This window comes from Rhamphochromis longiceps, linkage group LG3 (genome assembly GCF_057381845.1).
Source record: "Rhamphochromis longiceps isolate RC_006_pf linkage group LG3, R_longiceps_female_GT1.1, whole genome shotgun sequence".
NCBI classification, from domain to species: domain Eukaryota; kingdom Metazoa; phylum Chordata; class Actinopteri; order Cichliformes; family Cichlidae; genus Rhamphochromis; species Rhamphochromis longiceps.
The window spans coordinates 71,166,863-71,185,557 of NC_140559.1; the positions used below are offsets into that span (position 1 = coordinate 71,166,863).

Sequence of the window (18,695 nt, forward strand, 5' to 3'; positions counted from 1 at the left end):
CCTCGTCCGCGGGCTTCACTTGGGGTTAAAGCAACTCCGTGTTGATTGAACTAATTGTTATCAGCCTTTCTGAAACCGAATATTCCGAGTTGGACAGTTCGGGGTTACTCAACCCTGAGTATCGTTTTTCACTCTGAGTTTTCTAAACCGGCTTCCTGAAACAGGGCCCAGGTCTGTTCTGAAAACTGTCTTTATTTTTTCAAAGTAAGGGAATATCTGTGGTCTGATACCGCGGGCTCATGGGCTAAGGACTTGGATTGACAAGTCAAGCACAGATGATTGTGTTGTTTCTTATAAAGGCTTGTGTGTGTGTGCCTTCCTGTGTGTGTCCTTGTGTCAGTGGAACTGAATCAGTGTGTTAGAGAAAGTGCTCCTCTGCTGTGCCGTCATCGTGTGAATGCTTCTTTTAAAGTTGGAACTCATGTTTTTATGATCTGCTTCATTTCATTGAACCTTTATTTCTAACCATGAAGTCCCTTTGAGGTTACAGCCTCCTGGTTAGGTTTAGGCTGTTATTGTGCTTCAGGCTGAAATATGAGGAGTAAGGAGTGGGGCTGGTTAGCCCTCATGACCCTCACCATAACACATACGTCACAGGACAGTGTTTACCACAGAAACTCCATGAAATGATCAATGAGAACTTTAGAAACCCGTCAGTGTGATGCTTCCAGTACAACAGCACCTCTGAGTGTGTGTGTTTGCCTCTCAGACTAACTCCACCCTGACATCAAGAAGATGGAGGAAGAAGATGGAGCAGGATCTGCAGCATCCAGCTGTGTGTCTGTGAGGAGTGACTGGTCCAAAGGAACACCTCCATCGTTCAGGAATGAACCTGCAGCAAGAATGTAAGAGAGCTGCTGACTCATTTATTCAGTGTAAATAATGATTTTTGATGCAATGGGAGAAGAAAAATGACAAAAACAGTTTTAAAAATAAGGATTAAAATATTACAAACTATGTTTTTGAGTTTCCTGATGTAGTACAAAAATATATGAACATAACTGTATATAGGACAGATATTTACGGTTCTTTTAGGCAGCACCAAAAAACAAAAAGACTATTTTTAAGCTGTCTGAGGTAGTGAGTCAACATGTCACACTGGGTCAAAGGTCAGGGAGTAAAAGTGTGTTTTAAAGGAGGTTTAAAAGCAGCGAGTGAAGGAGCCTGTCGAGGTAAATCGTTCCATAACTGATCAAATTCAGTTGGTGGACCTCTGTGTGAAATCAAGCATCTGGTTCACAGAGAGGATAACCCTCACATGGGCTGTACAACATTATATAGGGAGACAAAAACAGAGATTATCGTAGCCATCGCTCTCTCGCATGGACGTGGCAGTCTTGCTGTCTGCTGCGAATCCTCCCCGTACCTCCGTGACCTCGTCTGGTATCTGCTCCCTCCTCTGTAAGAGACAGTAAAGGAAAACACGTCTCTGCCTAGTCTTGAAAATCTAATCTTATCATCCATTGTTCTTCTAGGGCCTCTTCTTCTTGTGGCCTCAGCTAACTGCTAATATTTAAATGGCTAACATTAACATGTGTGCCAGCCAGGTTCACATTTATGATGAACTATGATTAATTAACTGATGTTGAACCTGGAGCTTTACTGACCTCTGAAATTCCTCCTAAAGTGTTATTCAGTGTTGTGACAGTCAGCTGCTTCAGCTGCTGCTGGGATGGGCTGTGGCAAAGAGAACAGAGAAAATCCAAATCAGAGTTTTTCTCTGAATTAAAAGGAAACAACAATATATTCTACATGGTGAAACTGATGGTTTCTGGTGTTTGGGTCTGTTTTTCTGTATTCATGCAGATAAAGTGTAAACTCAGATGAATTATACCATCAAATGTTAAAGGAAAATATCAGGATGAGTGTCTGTGAGCTGAGAAGGACGTGAAGCGAGCAGTTTATCCCAGAGCTGAAGCTGCTCTGTGTGCAGAGATGAGCTCAGATTCCTGCTGTGATTGATCAACAGTCACAGAAATGTAGATGATGGGTTTAGATTTTATTATTGTCATTTGTATTAGGAAATATTTAACCATATATGCTTAGAGGTGTATAATCAATTGTGTAGTGATAGGATGTGTGATCTTTAACAGGCTGCAAAGGCTTGGTGTGTATTCCACACTAGAATGCACACCCACATCCTGGGAGCACGAGAGAGGTCGTACCTTCTCTTATTGTTTTATGGTAGGATTAACGTAGCTACGTTTGTTTTAGTCTAAGTGCTCTTTGTTTAGATGAACTGCAGGACTTCCTCACTGTGTTATCTAGGGTGAACCATCTAGGGTGAGGGGGAGGCTACCCTCTTCCTGACCAAGGATGTTTGACCCTTTGATCAGCTGTAACACACACACACACACACACACACACACACACACACACACACACACACACACACACACACACACACACACACACACAGTATTCTTTGTTCACATGTATACCTATGTAAGATGCTATATGTTAATGACCCTATGCATATTCATGTAACCACAATAAAACGAGTGCTATGGGGAGCTTGGCTGAGAGTCTGACGGAGGTCAAGTGGTGGAACGACACTTGGCTCTAGGCAGGTCTCCCTCATGCATGAGTAAACCAGAGAACTTTGGTGCCTTGTGTCTTGCTTTTTGCTGCGTAGCAGATTGTCCTTAACGTTCCAGCGAATAGGTTCGAGCTACAAACCTATCAGTAGACTTGTAGTTATTACTGCAGTATGGTCACAGCAGATACTGATAAACATGTATTATGAGGATGGATGATCAAGTTTCTCACTCTCTCCTTTAAATCTCAGTTTTTTCTTCTTCACAGTTTATCTGTTAATTTATTAATGAATAACACTGAAAGAGTTTCTGTTATATTTCCCCTTGAACATCAGCTTATTAGGGCGGCATTAGGAAATAGCCCCCCTCCAAAGAATGAATAAATGAATGATGATAATAATAAAATGATTCAAAAGCAGAGCTCAGAGTGGTAGAATGGTCAAACATGGATCCACGGGTGGTTCAACTGCATTTGGTGACGTGACTAAAGCAAATCTTTCAAATAATCCCACCATCAACGGGATGTTGTCTCCTTTACTACAGTTACTTTACTTGGTCACCGTGTGAATTTCTTTGAAATGAACCAAATTCTTTTATTTGTTGGTTGTTGCATATTTAACCTCTACAGTCAGGAAAGGAGGAGATGAGGCCTCAACAATGTTGGGTTGTAGCTGTGGTTCAGGTTAGAGTGAGTGTCCATGGAATAAATGTAAGTCAGTGAACTGGAAACATGACTGTGTTCAAACTTTGTTTTCCTTTTTATAATGAGTCTAATCAAAGGTGGACAGAAGTATCTCCACTGTGACTTTTCTGTGTCACCATCAGAGCTTCTGCACAGTGTGGAGAAAGATCCAGAAGCAGAGCTGGACTGCAGACAGCCAGTCAGAGCAGCTGTGTACAAAGTAAGACTGAACATCTGTCTGCTGATGGACTCATTTCTGAAAACTGGACTTCTTGTGTTGTTCAGACATTGAAGAGTTTTCTTTCTCTTTAGTCTCGTTGTTTTTCTTTCTTTCAGCAGATGTTGGTCTGCAGGAGGTTTTAGATGAACATAAGATCAGTCTGAGGAGGAGATGTGAACGTGTGACTGAAGGAAGTGATGAAACAGGAAGTAGAACCCTCCTCAACAGGATCTACACTGAGCTCTACATCACAGAGGGACAGAGTGAAGAGGTTCATACCCAACATGAGGTGAGGCAGCTGGAGACAGCTTCCAAGATGGACGCCCTCCATGACACTCCAATCAGGTGCCAGGACATCTTTAAAGCCTTACCTGACCAACAGAGACCTATCAGAGTGGTTCTGACCAACGGCGTGGCTGGTGTTGGAAAAACCTTCTCAGTGCAGAAGTTCACTCTGGACTGGGCAGAGGGCTTGGAGAACCAACATGTCAGTGTGGTGGTTCTGCTTTCATTCAGGGAGCTGAACCTGATCAGAGATGAGCAGTACAGTCTTCTGGAGCTGCTCCATGTTTTCCATCCAACATTACAGAAGGTCACAGCAGAGAAGCTGGCTGTCTCTCAGCTTTTGTTCATCTTTGACGGCCTGGATGAAAGCAGACTTTCATTGGATTTCACCAACAGGAAGCTGCTGTCTGATGTCACACAGAAGTCATCAGTCAGCCAGCTGCTGACAAACCTCATCCAGGGGAATCTGCTTCCCTCGGCTCTCGTCTGGATAACTTCCCGACCCGCAGCAGCCAATCAGATCCCTCCTACATGTGTTGACAGGCTAACAGAAGTACGAGGCTTCACTGACGCCCAGAAGGAGGAGTACTTCAGGAGGAGATTCAGTGATGAAGAGCTGTCCAGCAGAATCATCTCCCACATGAAGACATCCAGGAGCCTCCACATCATGTGTAGTATCCCAGTCTTCTGCTGGATCACTGCTACAGTTCTGGAGCACATGTTGACTACAGAGCAGAGAGGAGAGCTGCCCAAGACCCTGACTGACATGTACTCACACTTCCTGCTGGTTCAGACAAAGAGGAAGAAGAACAAGTACCACGAGGGACGTGAGACGAGTCCACAGGAGCTGACGAAGGCTGATAGGAAAGTTCTTCTGAAGCTGGGGAGGCTGGCGTTTGAACATCTGGAGAAAGGAAACATCATGTTCTACCAAGAAGACCTGGAGCAGTGTGGTCTGGATGTGACAGAGGCCTCGGTGTACTCAGGAGTTTGTACAGAGATCTTCAAAAGAGAGTGTGTGATCTTCCAGAAACCAGTCTACTGCTTTGTTCATCTGAGCATTCAGGAGTTTCTGGCTGCTGTCTACAAGTTCCACTGTCACACCAACAGGAAGACAAAGGTGCTGAAGAACTTTTTGGGAAAAAAATACAACAAGTCCTCTCTGGATGATTTCCTGAGCAGAGCCATGTATAAATCCCTCCAGAGTGAAAATGGCCACCTGGACCTGTTTGTTCGCTTCCTTCATGGCCTCTGTCTGGAGTCCAACCAGAGACTCTTAGTAGGTCTGCTGGGTCAGACAGAGATCAGTCCAGGAACCATCCAGAGAGTCATCAACAACCTGAAGGAGATGAACAGTGATGAAATCTCTCCTGACAGAAGCATCAACATCTTCCACTGTCTGATGGAGATGAACGACCTCTCATTATTTCAGGAGATCCAAGAGTTCCTGAAGTCAGAGAACAGATCAAAGAAGGAACTCTCTGAGATCCAGTGCTCAGCTCTGGCCTTCATGCTGCAGATGTCAGAGGAGGTTCTGGATGAGTTGGACCTGCAGAAGTACAACACATCAGAGCGGGGACGACAGAGACTGATTCCAGCTGTGAGGAACTGCAGAAAGGCTGGGTGAGTCCAGATGTGATCATTAACATCACTGATCAGTGTAGGTTAGTAGTTTAATGTTGAAAATAAAATCAGATTGTAAGCAGAAAGTGTTTGTGTCCGTACGCTGCAACCTTCCACACCATTCCTTTATTGTACAGACTCAGCAGCAGCTCCATGGATCCCAAATCCAAGAGTGGAGAACAGATTTGAAGTGTGTCACATCCATGCAGTCACAGCTGTTTCCACCATGTTTCCACTGATATTAATCCTGTTCAATGACACGTTTCATATCAGTGAATATGTTCTTTAGGACGTCCACTGACATGTTTAAGTGTCCTGCTGGAAATCATCAAATCATCCATGAAATCCATGAAAAATCCTTTTAGTATTTCTAACTTCACCCTCTGTCCTCTCTCTCTCTCCATCCTCCTCACTGCTTCTTTCACTGATAATCACACAAACATTGTATTCAGCTACAAAATAACACAATAATATCATCTGATGATCATTATTATAAGAGCAGGATCCATATTTGATATCAGAGTAACACACTGCTTGGTTATGTGCAGTCATCATCAGTGACTGTGGGTCAAACAGAAGCTCTCTGATTGGTTGCTGACCTTGGTCACCTGTCCACTCTCACCTGTTTGTGTTTGCTCTCTCTTTGCTGTCTCCATCCTCTCTCTCCTTTCTCTCCCTCTCTGTCTTTGTACGTCACTCAGGTCCAATGGAAACAGTGACCTTTACAAACCAATCAAAGACAAACTGATCCATGTCAGGTTATAACAATATTCAAAGTGAATACAGGCTGCTGCTGGACACAGACAGGTAACATCATTTTGACTTGCTGTCACCTGGATCTGGACTCATAAACACTGAAGCCCTGAACAGGAACACAAATCATTTTCTGCCAACTAGCGACACACCAGCAGATAATGGCTCAGAAAGCTAAAATGAGCCAATCATTTCTGTGTTTAGTTCCCCTGAAATCAGATCTGATATCAGCAGCTCTGAGTTCATTCATCATTATTGTCCAGTGATGAGATTTCTGCTCCGTTTGGTAACAGTCAGCAGGTTTTTCCTGCGTGTGGACGTGAACAGTCGTACCTGACAGCAGGTAGCAAACAGAGATCATCTTTCCAGCTGGAACTCTTCACTGAGCTGAACTCATTCAAAATGTTCTGGAGTCAAAACAGGAAACAGTCCAAATGTGTGTCTTCACTCTGACTCTGGATCAGATCTCAGTGACAGACTGTGGACATTATGGAAGCCTAAATGTGACACCATCTTCCTCCTTCATCTGCAGATTAAAGCCAAACAAAGATTCTCATTAAAAGTCTGCAGGTCTGAGAGAGACTCAATCGTTGTGTCATGTCAAACACAGTAAGAGGAGCTGAAGCACAGATGTGAAGAGCAGATTCATCAGATTATGACCTCACTCTGTTTTGTCTTCATATACATTCAGTCTCTGTTTATAATGCAGATTTTCTGCTTTTATAATAACACATTTTATATTTTCTATCATCACAGACTGACTCGGTGTCGACTCTCAGAGTCTCACTGTGAAGTTGTGGCCTCAGCTCTGAAGTCCAACCCCTCCCATCTGACACAGCTGGACATGAGTTGGAACAAGCTGCAGGATTCAGGTGTGAAGCTTCTGTGTGCTGGACTGGAGAGTCCAAACTGTCGACTGGAGACTCTGAGGTGAGTTCACTGACTGCGGCTGTTGTTGTTTTTCTATATTTCATGTCTTTGATGTTTGAAACTTTCTTTAGTTCCTAAATGTTCAGGATGTGTCTGAAGACAAATGTGAAGAAGTTTGAGTGCTTTCAGAAATGTTGTCTTTCCAAACGACTGAACAACAGTTTTTCCTTTTGGCTCCAAACAGAAGTGACAGACTTGAGCAGGGTTCATTTAATGAATGAATGAATGCTTTATTGGCCATATGCAGGTTGCCCCACAGAGGAATAGGACCCCCCCCCCCCCCGACTTACACACACAACAACAAGACAACACAAGGGAATACAGTCGGAGATCGGCAGCGTTGGGAGAATAACACTGAAAAAATTACACAACATTGGGAAAAGTACAAGAGGGAAACCTGGGCAACCTATGGGAGGACAGCATGAGAACAGGAAACAAAAAAACTCCTCTGCACAGAGAGCACATTAATGTCCACATCACAACATCAGAGCACATGACAAGCCACAGGGGATGGATAGGGGGGTGGGGGGTGATTCGAAGGAACACAGCAGTCGTCCTGCTATCATTTCAGCGCGGCACGCAGACCCGCTGCCTTCCCCCGCAGGAACAAGCATCGAAGGCGTTTGGAAGGGAGGGGGATGAGTGCGTGCTTATCAGTGTAAGTGTGTGTGTGTGCGTGTCCATAGTTCAGCTGAGACAGTGTCCTTCGCTCTATCAGGCTAAGTAAACAGTCCTCCAGCCGATCCAGGTGTCCTTCATGGGATGGGAAGAATAGTCATCACACAGTCGTTATCAGGGAGTTGTTTTGGTGGGCTCCAGCCTTGGGCCTAGCAGGTGGCGCCGTGGTGTCCAAATGTAGAATATTGTTGATTTCTCCTTTATGCGAGCAGCGAATTTAGCACTCTGACACTGGGGCCTCGATTTCCCGTTGGAGCGCTGCGAGCCTCCCCATGATGGTATCAAGCTTCTGTTCCGTGGTGTTGTCATTCTTTTGGTTCTGAGACCCCACAGCTACAGTGAGCCGTTCTGCGATGTTATCCAACTTTCGCTCAAGGGTGTTATTGTGAGCAGGCCCCTCTCTGATGTATCCCATCATACGCTCAATGGTGTTAGTTTGAGTCTTCACGGCAGCTGTAAGCGTCTCCAAGGTGTTAACCATGCTGCGTTCGGTGTGGGAGGCCGCGCCTCGTCCCATCGCTTCAATTCCAGCGGTCAGCTTAGGGGGGGTTTGAACAGCTGGTTCCGCTCTCTTATTTCTCCGATAAGTCAGGGCCAAGCCAGCTCCGATCAGCAAGAACCCTGTTATCATGGTTCCGAAGGCTGACAGAAGTGGAGTGGTGACGGGGAGATGTTTGACAGGACAGTGTTTCAGCCTCCACAGGTTCATGTTGTGCTCCATCAGTCAGTGAAGATGAAGTCAGTGCTGATGAGGCTGTAGAGTGTGTGAGGGATGTGAATGAGGATGATGAAGATCTGATGATAGCAGATAAAAACAGGCTGCAGAGACTTTGAGCCATACAGGGCACACAGTGTGTGTACAGAACAGCTGAAATCATTATGGAGGCCTCACTGGGATATGGAAGCATCACAGTACAGCTTCAGTGAAGCATTAAAGTCTCTGATATGAGATGAGAAATGAAGCAGCCAGAGCTTTTTCATGAGTGGAAATCCACTGTGACTGTGAGCTGCTGCTACAGCCTCCAGATTAGCCAGCAGCTCATCCTGCTCAACATTTCCTCACCAACTTTAATAGAAGTGTGATGTTTTCAGCTGGAGTGATGGTCAGGGTGGCCTCCCTCTCCTCCTCTTCTCCTCTTCCTCTTTCCTTTCCTGTAGCTGAGTTTGGGAGAGACTAACAGTGTGTGTGTGTGTGTGTGTGTGTGTGTGTGTGTGTGTGTGTGTGTGTGTGTGTGTGTGTGTGTGTGTGTGTGTGTGTGTGTGTGTGTGTGTGTGTGTGTTACCTCCTGCTGACCAAAGGGTCGTAAACCCAGGAAGTTTACATCAAAAGAAACAGATCTTCCAGATAGGATGTATCTACAATAAAACCTCCCCCAGCACAGAGTGGTTGGAGAGGTGGTCAGGATCAAAGGAATGGCTTTGATCCTACTGCTTGAACTAAGACTGTACAAATTTAAGAAACACAATGGCAACATTCAACAATTAGACTTAACAGTAACACCACCACTTTACTCTGTTCTACCTGTCACATCATTTTATCAGGAAACAAATATGCTCATGTTTTTACTATGTTTGTCTTGAAGATGTAAGAAGATCACATAGTGCTTTTTATTATTGTGTTGGTTTGTTTGCTGTCTCTTGGATGGAGCCCAGCTGTGCGTGGCCCCTGGGCCTGTGGTCAGAGTGTGTGCTGGATAATCCAGCCCAGGATGAGGCCAAACTGACATGGGATGAAATGTCTGTCACATAATTGAGCTTTGTGAGAAATGTACGACTTTAATGTGAAACATTCAGAGTTTTTTCTCTTGTTGTGTTTGTTTGAAGCTGCTTCCTGTTGGCTTCAGCTGTTTGGAGTTTCCATTTTCTAAACTTCTACATTCTGAACCTTCTTCAGCTCTGAACAGATGATGAAACACTGAATGATTTCAAGCTCACACTTTGTCTAATAAACTTACATCTTTCATTCTTTATACAGATTGATGGATTGTGGTTTGTCAGAGATCAGCTGTGATTATCTGGCAGCAGCACTGAAGTCCAACCCCTCCCATCTGAGAGAGCTGAACCTGAGCCTGAACAACAAGCTGCAGGATTCAGGAGTGAAGCATCTGTGTGGTTTCCTGGAGAGTCCAGGATGTGGACTTGAAACTCTGGGGTCAGTCAGCATGTTTTAGTTGTGCTGAGATGAATATGATGTGAAAGTTGTGCTGACACTAAACTGCAGACATCAGGCTGATATTATACTGATCCACACTGAGGATCTTCATGGTAAAGTCTGTTTTCTTCTTCTCTGGTTTAGTCCATTGACTGCAGCAGAACAATGTTCACATTTCAAACAGTGAGACTCAACGTATGGCCCGCGGCCCACACGCGGCCTGCCCACCTTCCCTGATTCAGAGAGAGGGGACCCTGATTAACTGTGTAGTGTTCTTCCTCACAGTTCTAAGTATCAGACACAACAATGAATAATCCACAGCTGACTGTCTTTAGCAGGTCAAAGGTCACGGCACACAGCAGACAGTGGGAAATATTATAACTCTGATCATTTATCAGCACATATCCATATGTATAAAAACAAAGCTGACACTGTGTGTTAGATTTGTATTGTTGATTGTCATTTATGCTTAGAAATATTTACTTATATATGCTTAGAGTTTTGTAATTAGTTGTAGATTGGTAGAGGTTTTGATCCTTGATAGTCTGCAAACTTTGTGTGTATTAGACAGCACTTTGGGAGCATGAGAGGTCATACCGTGTCTTATTGTTTTATGGTAGGATTAACGTAGTTGCGTCTGTTCTAGTCTAAGTGCTCTTTGTTTAGATGAACTGCAGGACTTCCTCACCGTGTTATCTAGGATGAACCATCTAGGGTGAGGGGGAGGCTACCCTCTTCCTGACCAAGGATGTTTGACCCTTTGATCAGCAGTCTCCCCACACACACACACACACACACACACACACACACACACACACACACACACACACACACACACACACACAGGCAAGGTACTCTTTGTGTATGTAGACGTCATATGTTAATGAACTTATGCATATTCATGTAACCTCAATAAAAGGACAGTGATACGGGAGAACGGACGAGACCAACTGGAGTCAAGCGGTTGTCCGGTTCTCTCCCGTGCACGAGTACCATGAAGAAGTTTGCCTACTTGTGTCTTGCTTAGCAGTGTAATTATATTGTCTTAACGTTCCAGCGAATAGGTTTATGCTACAAACCTATCATTAATTGGTCCTTCGAGCCGGACACGCTGAAAGACTGACGTCAGCCAGGAAGTTCCTGTGGATTCGCTGTATGTCTTTTCTCCTCGATGAATGGCGATTGGCGGGATTCGAGGCTGATATTACACGCTAAGCAACACCGAGTAAGTTTAGAGTCCAACTCTATAACTGTACGTCTTCGCCGCTCAGTGGGGCGTTGTCCGTGGCCGCTTAGTGGGGCTAAAATTACGTCTTCGCCGCTCAGTGGGGCGTTGTCCGTGGCCGCTTAGTGGGGCTAAAATTCGCCGTCTAAGTGGGGCGAAATACAAGGCCGCTCAGTGGGGTTTTTTTGTACAGAAGCATTAAGTTGCAGATTTGCGCAGTTCGAACTTTTTTTGGTTCGCCGTCTTAGTGGGGCGAAATACAGACCGCTGTGTGGGGTACTGTAGTGAGTTCTCCACCGCTCAGTGGGGTGTTGAGAAGTTCCGCGGGGTCCAGATTGTGCTGGACAGTAGGCCTATTTTGTGTTGTTGTCATTGTCGTCGTTGTTGTTGTTGTTGTGTGTGCGGAGCAGAACATGTGGTCTGTGACACCGACTGTTGTTGTTATCATGGGTTTCTAAGCAACCAAGAGTGAGTCGGAGGGAGACAGACGTTTGTGCTGGACTTTGCTCCTGGCAGCACAAAGTATTTATGTAAAAAAGAGAGAGAGCGACGGCTCCACAGCTGCGCGGGTTCACGCGAGCGTGGTCACGCGGGTTTCACGCGGACCTGAGCCGTGCGGTTAATCGCAGGCTTATAAATGGAAGAGATTAAAATGTTAGAAGTTTTCAGAAAACACACCAGCCTTGGAGAGCGTGTGGAGAAGGCCAGCCCACATCAGCAGCTATGCTCTGGTGGGTGGCTGTCCCCCCACCCCTTGCTGACACAAAACGTTAACTCTTCAGCCTGTGTGCCAGACCATAGACGTAATTGAGGTGGATAGTTGTTAAAAGTCATCTACATTAAACTTGTGGTTGCTTAAATTCAGTACAATGACATGTGAGGTGAAGTGATATAGGTAAATATTTAAACTCATGAAGTGCATAGAGGCACTTGACCTGTGTGGAAGACGGTCGTCTTATTATGAGCCATTGTTGAGATATAGAGCACATCTGTGAAAACAACTAATATGCTCAACCCTGTATGAAACATCTAAAAATACATGATGGAGAAGCTGTGTTGAATATGTAAGTGTAAGACTTTGCCACTGTGGGCAGAGCATGCAACTACTGTGTGATGTCGCGTTGCAGTTTTGTTTTTGTTTTTTGAGCTGATGAGCAAGCTACACATTATCAGATCAAGAGCTGTCTGAGAACTACTCAAAGAGAGGGAAACAGAGAGTGTGCAGCGTTTCCATGAGCAGTTTTTCTGCACCTTGACTCGTGTGTGTGTGTGTAGCATCAGCATCATGTTTTTGTTTATTTGTTTTGTTGGATTAAAAATAATTAAATAAACTGGTGATCATGCTTATGGATCACCATGGCACATATCTCCAGCCATATGGTTTATTTATGCAGATGAAAAAGTGAGTGTGAATGTGTCTGACATCACAGTGTTTTTGTGCACTGTGCAAAAGTGATTGCCTCTGATTGTGAGTGAGAGCGGTGATTTTGCAGACCACCAGCTATTGTGAAGAAAAAAAAAAAAAGAGTGAAAAAGAGACAAATTACTACATTGTAGACGAAGAGAAATAATCATAGGAAAAAGGTTTTGTGTTGATCAGCCGAAAAACAACTACAATGTCATTTTCTGCTTTTAAGAAAGGATTGTTCACACAAACACAGACAGAGAGAGAGAGAGAGAGAGATGTGTTGATTAAGCAGTGATGATAATAATGAACATGTTTTAGTTTGTCACTTTCAGGTGAAAAGCAGACCTGTATCAATTTTCCACATGCAACAGTCGGAAGAAAGTTATAGTTTAACATCATTGGAAACATGCAGGCCAAGTTTCTGGCTGACTTATTTACAGTGCCATGTGTTTCTCAACCTCACAAGCGAGCTCACTCCTCCCTGAAGATAAGAAATGCAGCTCCAAAGCAATAACATGATAAAGAGACAGCAGTAAGTCCTGAGCACAAAAAGTCCCAGCAAAGCAGCAGCAATGTGGATAAACAGCAGCAGAAGAAGAAAGCAAACCCATCTTCCTGTCTGATTGGTTGAATTTCACGGAGGGGCGAGCAAGATGGCAGCGTGAAGAGGAGTTTTTGTTTGAGTTCTCAGCACGAGACACTTATTTGACGTCTTTCTGGCCTTCGGGACTTTTTTGGAGATCAGCGCGCTAAACTTGCTGGATCTGAGGCCAGGGTCTGCGGCGGCAGCATGTTGAAATGCTCAAAAAGGACTGAGTGACTCGGGCAAGCCACATGCGGCTAGCGACATGAAAGAAATGGACCCTTCATGATGCGTTCAACGTGCCAGCGCTGTGGTGGGAAAGGCTCCATCATAAACACGCCCTGCGCCGAGGTTCAGGCCAAAAAGAAGAAGACGATGACTTCCAAGCCCAAGAAGGTCGGCCTCAGCGTGGGCGAGCTGATTGTGAAAGCCGTGGCCGCTTCCAAGGAGCGCAACGGCCTGTCTGTGGCCGCTCTCAAGAAGGCTCTGGCTGCCGGAGGCTACGATGTGGACAAGAACAAGGCCCGTGTCAAGACCGCCATCAAGAGCCTGGTGGCGAAGGGCACTCTGGTGCAGACCAAGGGCACCAGGACCTCCGGATCCTTCAAGATGAACAAGGCTACTGAGAGCAAAGCCAAGAAGCCCGCCGCGGCCAAAGCCAAGAAACCGGCAGCAGCTGCTAAGAAGTCGCCCAAGAAGGCAGCAGCAGCACTTCAGCTACTAGACAGGACAAAGCTGAAGGAGAACTGCCGGGACTGTTGAAGTGGGAGAGGACAAAAGAGTGAGAGGACAACAGAGTGACTAGGTGAGAACACATAGGAATTATTTAATGTGGGAAATCAAAATTTGGGTTAGCAAACCTGGGGAAAAGAAAACTGACTGCTTAAGTTGGAAAATTGAGACGGAGTCTGAAACATTGCGAAAATAGAAACATATACAAAATCACACACACACAAGCAGAACATGCATTAACCCTACTAACAATTCCAAACACAAAATGACTCATGAAGACTCATAGCACATTAGTTAAGAAATGATTAAATAATAGCAGAGAAGTGTGTAGGAAAGGCAGCTTTAAGAACATGCTCTGCTGGAGATGCAGCTCCACAGACATGCATTAGACCTGCCTAATAACACAAACACATGTAATGAAAATTAGCTTGTTATCTTTCATCAGTGTTAAAATAGTGTCAATTTAGCAGACACTTGTTATTAAATACTGAATTTATCCAATGCAAAAAATTGACTCTCCAGGTTGCAGGACAACAGTTTAACTTTTGTGGGAAAAAAGATCCTGGTTTGACCAACCAGTGATCAGACAATAAATTTAGTTGTTAAAATGGTAAATTGGGAGAAGCTTCCTGCTTGATTGAGGCAGCACATGTAATTTACTGTATGAGGGAAATTGTCTTTTGTGATACTATTTTGAACATGCTTTTCTGTCGTCCTGTCAACTTAGTGGGTTAATAGCTGATATGCAAATTAGTTGATCGGTTTTAGATTAATGAAAGGTGATTGAATTCTAGTATGAGTGAATGAGATGTGTTGGAGTTGTTGTGTGTTGAGTGGAGACTCTAAAACACTGAGTTTCCTGTTTTGATGTGCGAGTGAATCCTGTATTTAGATACACAACTCTGAATACATCAGAACAAACGTCTTTTGTGAAGTGCATGACAGCATGTCACATGTTTTATGATGAAGGGAAAAAAGGAAAATTGAATAAAATAGATCTGTGGCCTAAATGAGTGAAGAACACAGACCTGGTGATTAAACTCATAAGTTAAAGAAGACATTAGGGTTATGTTGTGTGTTGTGCAGTTGATGGTTGGTTTGGAGTGAATCTAGCTGATGATTCTTCTCCTGTTGTGAAGATGATGAGGAGTTTGTGTCATGACTTAACAAGGCCTTTTTATTTTGATACTTTCACAGTGCACTGAGAGTTTGGTTTGATAATCTCTGTTATTTTTTATTTTTCATTTTTGAACAAGCACTGATTTTTGCTTGTGAATTTCTTTTCTTTGAGCAGATCTGCAAGTCGGGAATTAAAAGCGTTACACGTCGTCAAGAAAATTGTTGCAAGTGAGTTTCTCCACATTTAAAATGGGTTCAGGAGAAAGCCACTTATTTGGGACAATTAGGAAATGAGAGTCCCCCCCAAAAAGGATTCAACGAGGAAATCCAGTCTAAATTATTTTTCTTTTTGAAATAACGTCGTTTTGCTGAGCGTGGAAACGAATGCGATGATAATTTCCACAATTAGCAAAAGAAGGAACCACTGAGTGAATGAGTAAGAATTTTAAAATAACTGACTGACTGACTGAACATGATTGTGTGAAGCTAACCCCCACCTGACAAAGGTGCAGATGAACCCATGTGTTTCCTTTTACAGGAGCAGAAAGATGACAGCAACACTCGAGGTTGCGTGATGATTTAACCCTTTAAATGCCATTTTCTGTGTCTGTGCATTTATCAGGTGTGTTATTCATAGGCTTGAGTTGCTCACAGAGATAACTGTGACAAAGTATGCATACGCCTGCGCAAGCGCTAATATTTGCATTTTCTTTTCTTGCAGCATGCCAGTTCTTCATGTGAATTGATGATGCGATTTATACCAGGACAACTGGTTGATGTTTTTTCCTACTACAGGATTTCTGGGTTTATGTGTGAGGAAAACTGTGTTTACAGGTTATGAGTGGTGATGCTGTTGCATTGTGTTGATGGGAAAATGTGAAGGTTACTTTGATAATGTGAATAACATGTGTGAAATTTCCTGTGTTGAGAACTGGTGTTACTTCTTTCCACAGCTAGGGTTGACTTTATGGTGTTTTTATGGCACCTCTGGAACCTGTTGACCTGTGTCTGACCTCTGTCTGACTACAGTCAATGTGTATTGCTAATGTTAGTTTCTTTGAGAATGCTGTGGAAGATTCAGCTGAAACGGACAAGTGACATGAGTAAAACAAATAAGAGATACAGTGTTTCTGGGATAGTTTGATATGGGCTCATTAGCTGGCCACTTTTGAGCCCATAGTAATATATAAGTGGAGTGACTTTGCTTAAGAGCAGTCACCGATTACATTAATGTTGCCTGAGTACATGGGATGATCCATGTCTGAGGCGACTTATGAAAATAATTGTAGTTTACTGATTTGAGAAAACCTGCACATGACACTTGTCTTGCTGATGTTGAATGCTTCTTGTCCTTATGATACAATTGTTTACAGGTATGGAGTTTGATTTTACTTCCAGATTTTGTTTTCCAGGCCATGATGGTGTGTATGCAGGCTCCTGGGAGAGCCAGGTGTTAAGCAAACTTAATATGCAAAGCACACTAACATTTTCATTGCAGGATTATAGGTCCAGGGTGGTGCTGCTCCAGGGGAGGAGATGCCCTGATGTTGCCTGGGATATGATCTAGCTAATCTTTTTCTTTAAGACAGGAATCCAGGTTTGGTGAGTTGACGCATGGGTGTGTCCATGCGTCAAGAGGAGGGGTCCAGGATTAACATGAAACAATGTTTTTTATTATTGTTGCAGTGATTTGTGTGATTAGCCGTTTATTTACAAATATTAAACCTATGCAAGTGGTGCACCCATGTTCAGATGAGGCTTTGATGGCCTATAAGTGAAGTTCACTGAACTAAAGAATGTGGTTTGATGATTGTTGACATACTCTCCAAATAGTTTGTCTTCCTAGCAAGGAAATACAGGTGCAGCAGTAATCTCCTGAGAAATCTTCAGAGGCCCAGTGAGAAGCGCATAGCTGACAGGACCAGGCAGTGGTTGAGGTCAAAGATCAAGCTGATTGGGGCCCATCATGAAATCAGACCTTGGAGCCACAGCAAGGACCATGAAACTGCCTGCAAAATAGAGGAGAGGATCGTCCACAAGATGGGAGAGAGGCTTCAGGAGGATCAGAGATCATCTTCAGCACAGCAGACATCACACAGAGAGCTGTGCTACTAAGCTTCCAGGAAATCAAGAGGAGACTTCCCACAGCAAGATTTTAAATACAATGAAAGATTCAATATTGACGCTGAGGAAGACGACTAAGGTGTACGACGTGCTCTGCCTTAAACCTTCAGCAGCGTTGGAACATAAACACTCAGGGGATGAGGAGCGTGCCAAGCTCCATCGACAGCGTAGAAGGAGTTCGAGGATGACATCATGATTCTGTGAAAAGCACAGGAACCAGAAGCTATGGTGGTGATAACAGCAGTTTCCTATGAACATCACCTAACGCTGTGCGACTGTACTGTGCATACGATGACACTCTGAAGGCTGCTGGGATCATAATAGCAGTAAGACAACCCTGCACCCTTTCCACAGAGGTGTTTTCTGCAGAGTATGGACAATGAAGGACAATGAAGGAGTCATAAATATCCCCTCACAGGACGAAGGCCTGAAGTGAGGTAATGGGAGGCCATAAAACTAGAGTGCTGAGAGGTCTGCAGCTTTGGAAATAGCTGAGAACCATGTTGACAAACAACAAAACCAACTGGTATGTTTGAATGTTTATTCTACATACATTTGGACTCTGGTCCTATGGACAACGATGGAAACAACTGGAAGAGACATTCATGACGCCCTGCAGAACTCAAACCACTCTGCAGAGAGACATGTGATGTGCACACCTGGAGGAAGCATTACCAAGCTGAGATGTTTTTGAAAATGTTACTTTTTTATTTTCACTATTAAATTAACAATTTCTTTGTTTGCTCGTAAGATGCAGTTTGCCATGAGATGAGCTCAATGAATGGGATAACTGCTAATACATTTGTTGTACTGTGTACCTTTTCAGTAATTTAGGGTGATTTGACATATGCTGAGTATAAAAATGTTTGCATTGAAACTGTCAGACATGAGGTATTCATACCTGGGAACTTTTCAGGCATAAAGGTCAAAAAGGGGGGAAATGTTAGATTTGTATTGTTGATTGTCATTTATGCTTAGAAATATTTACTTATATATGCTTAGAGTTTTGTAATTAGTTGTAGATTGGTAGAGGTTTTGATCCTTGATAGTCTGCAAACTTTGTGTGTATTAGACAGCACTTTGGGAGCATGAGAGGTCATACCGTGTCTTATTGTTTTATGGTAGGATTAACGTAGTTGCGTCTGTTCTAGTCTAAGTGCTCTTTGTTTAGATGAACTGCAGGACTTCCTCACCGTGTTATCTAGGATGAACCATCTAGGGTGAGGGGGAGGCTACCCTCTTCCTGACCAAGGATGTTTGACCCTTTGATCAGCAGTCTCCCCACACACACACACACACACACACACACACACACACACACACACACACACACACACACACACACACAGGCAAGGTACTCTTTGTGTATGTAGACGTCATATGTTAATGAACTTATGCATATTCATGTAACCTCAATAAAAGGACAGTGATACGGGAGAACGGACGAGACCAACTGGAGTCAAGCGGTTGTCCGGTTCTCTCCCGTGCACGAGTACCATGAAGAAGTTTGCCTACTTGTGTCTTGCTTAGCAGTGTAATTATATTGTCTTAACGTTCCAGCGAATAGGTTTATGCTACAAACCTATCACTGTGAGACTTGATCAGAGGTGTGATCATCACAGCAGAGGCCTTTGTGTCAAAGTC

At 43.9% G+C, this 18,695-nt stretch overlaps 2 protein-coding genes and 1 pseudogene across 2 annotated transcripts in view; 2 read left to right on the forward strand and 1 right to left on the reverse strand.

Annotated features, from left to right (window-relative positions):
* The window catches only part of LOC146676629 (uncharacterized), a 456,001-nt gene that overhangs the window by 320,309 nt on the left and 116,997 nt on the right, over window positions 1–18,695 (reverse strand). The gene's annotated exons all lie outside the window — the stretch shown is intronic.
* LOC146676643 (protein NLRC3-like) lies at window positions 1,091–8,148 on the forward strand. The gene is made up of 4 exons (XM_085401232.1): window positions 1,091–1,109; window positions 3,556–5,347; window positions 6,857–6,972; window positions 8,102–8,148. Exons 1-4 carry the CDS (start codon window positions 1,091–1,093, stop codon window positions 8,146–8,148), a joined length of 1,974 nt encoding a protein of 657 aa, XP_085257358.1.
* On the forward strand, window positions 11,772–13,872 carry LOC146676644 (histone H1 pseudogene; annotated as a pseudogene).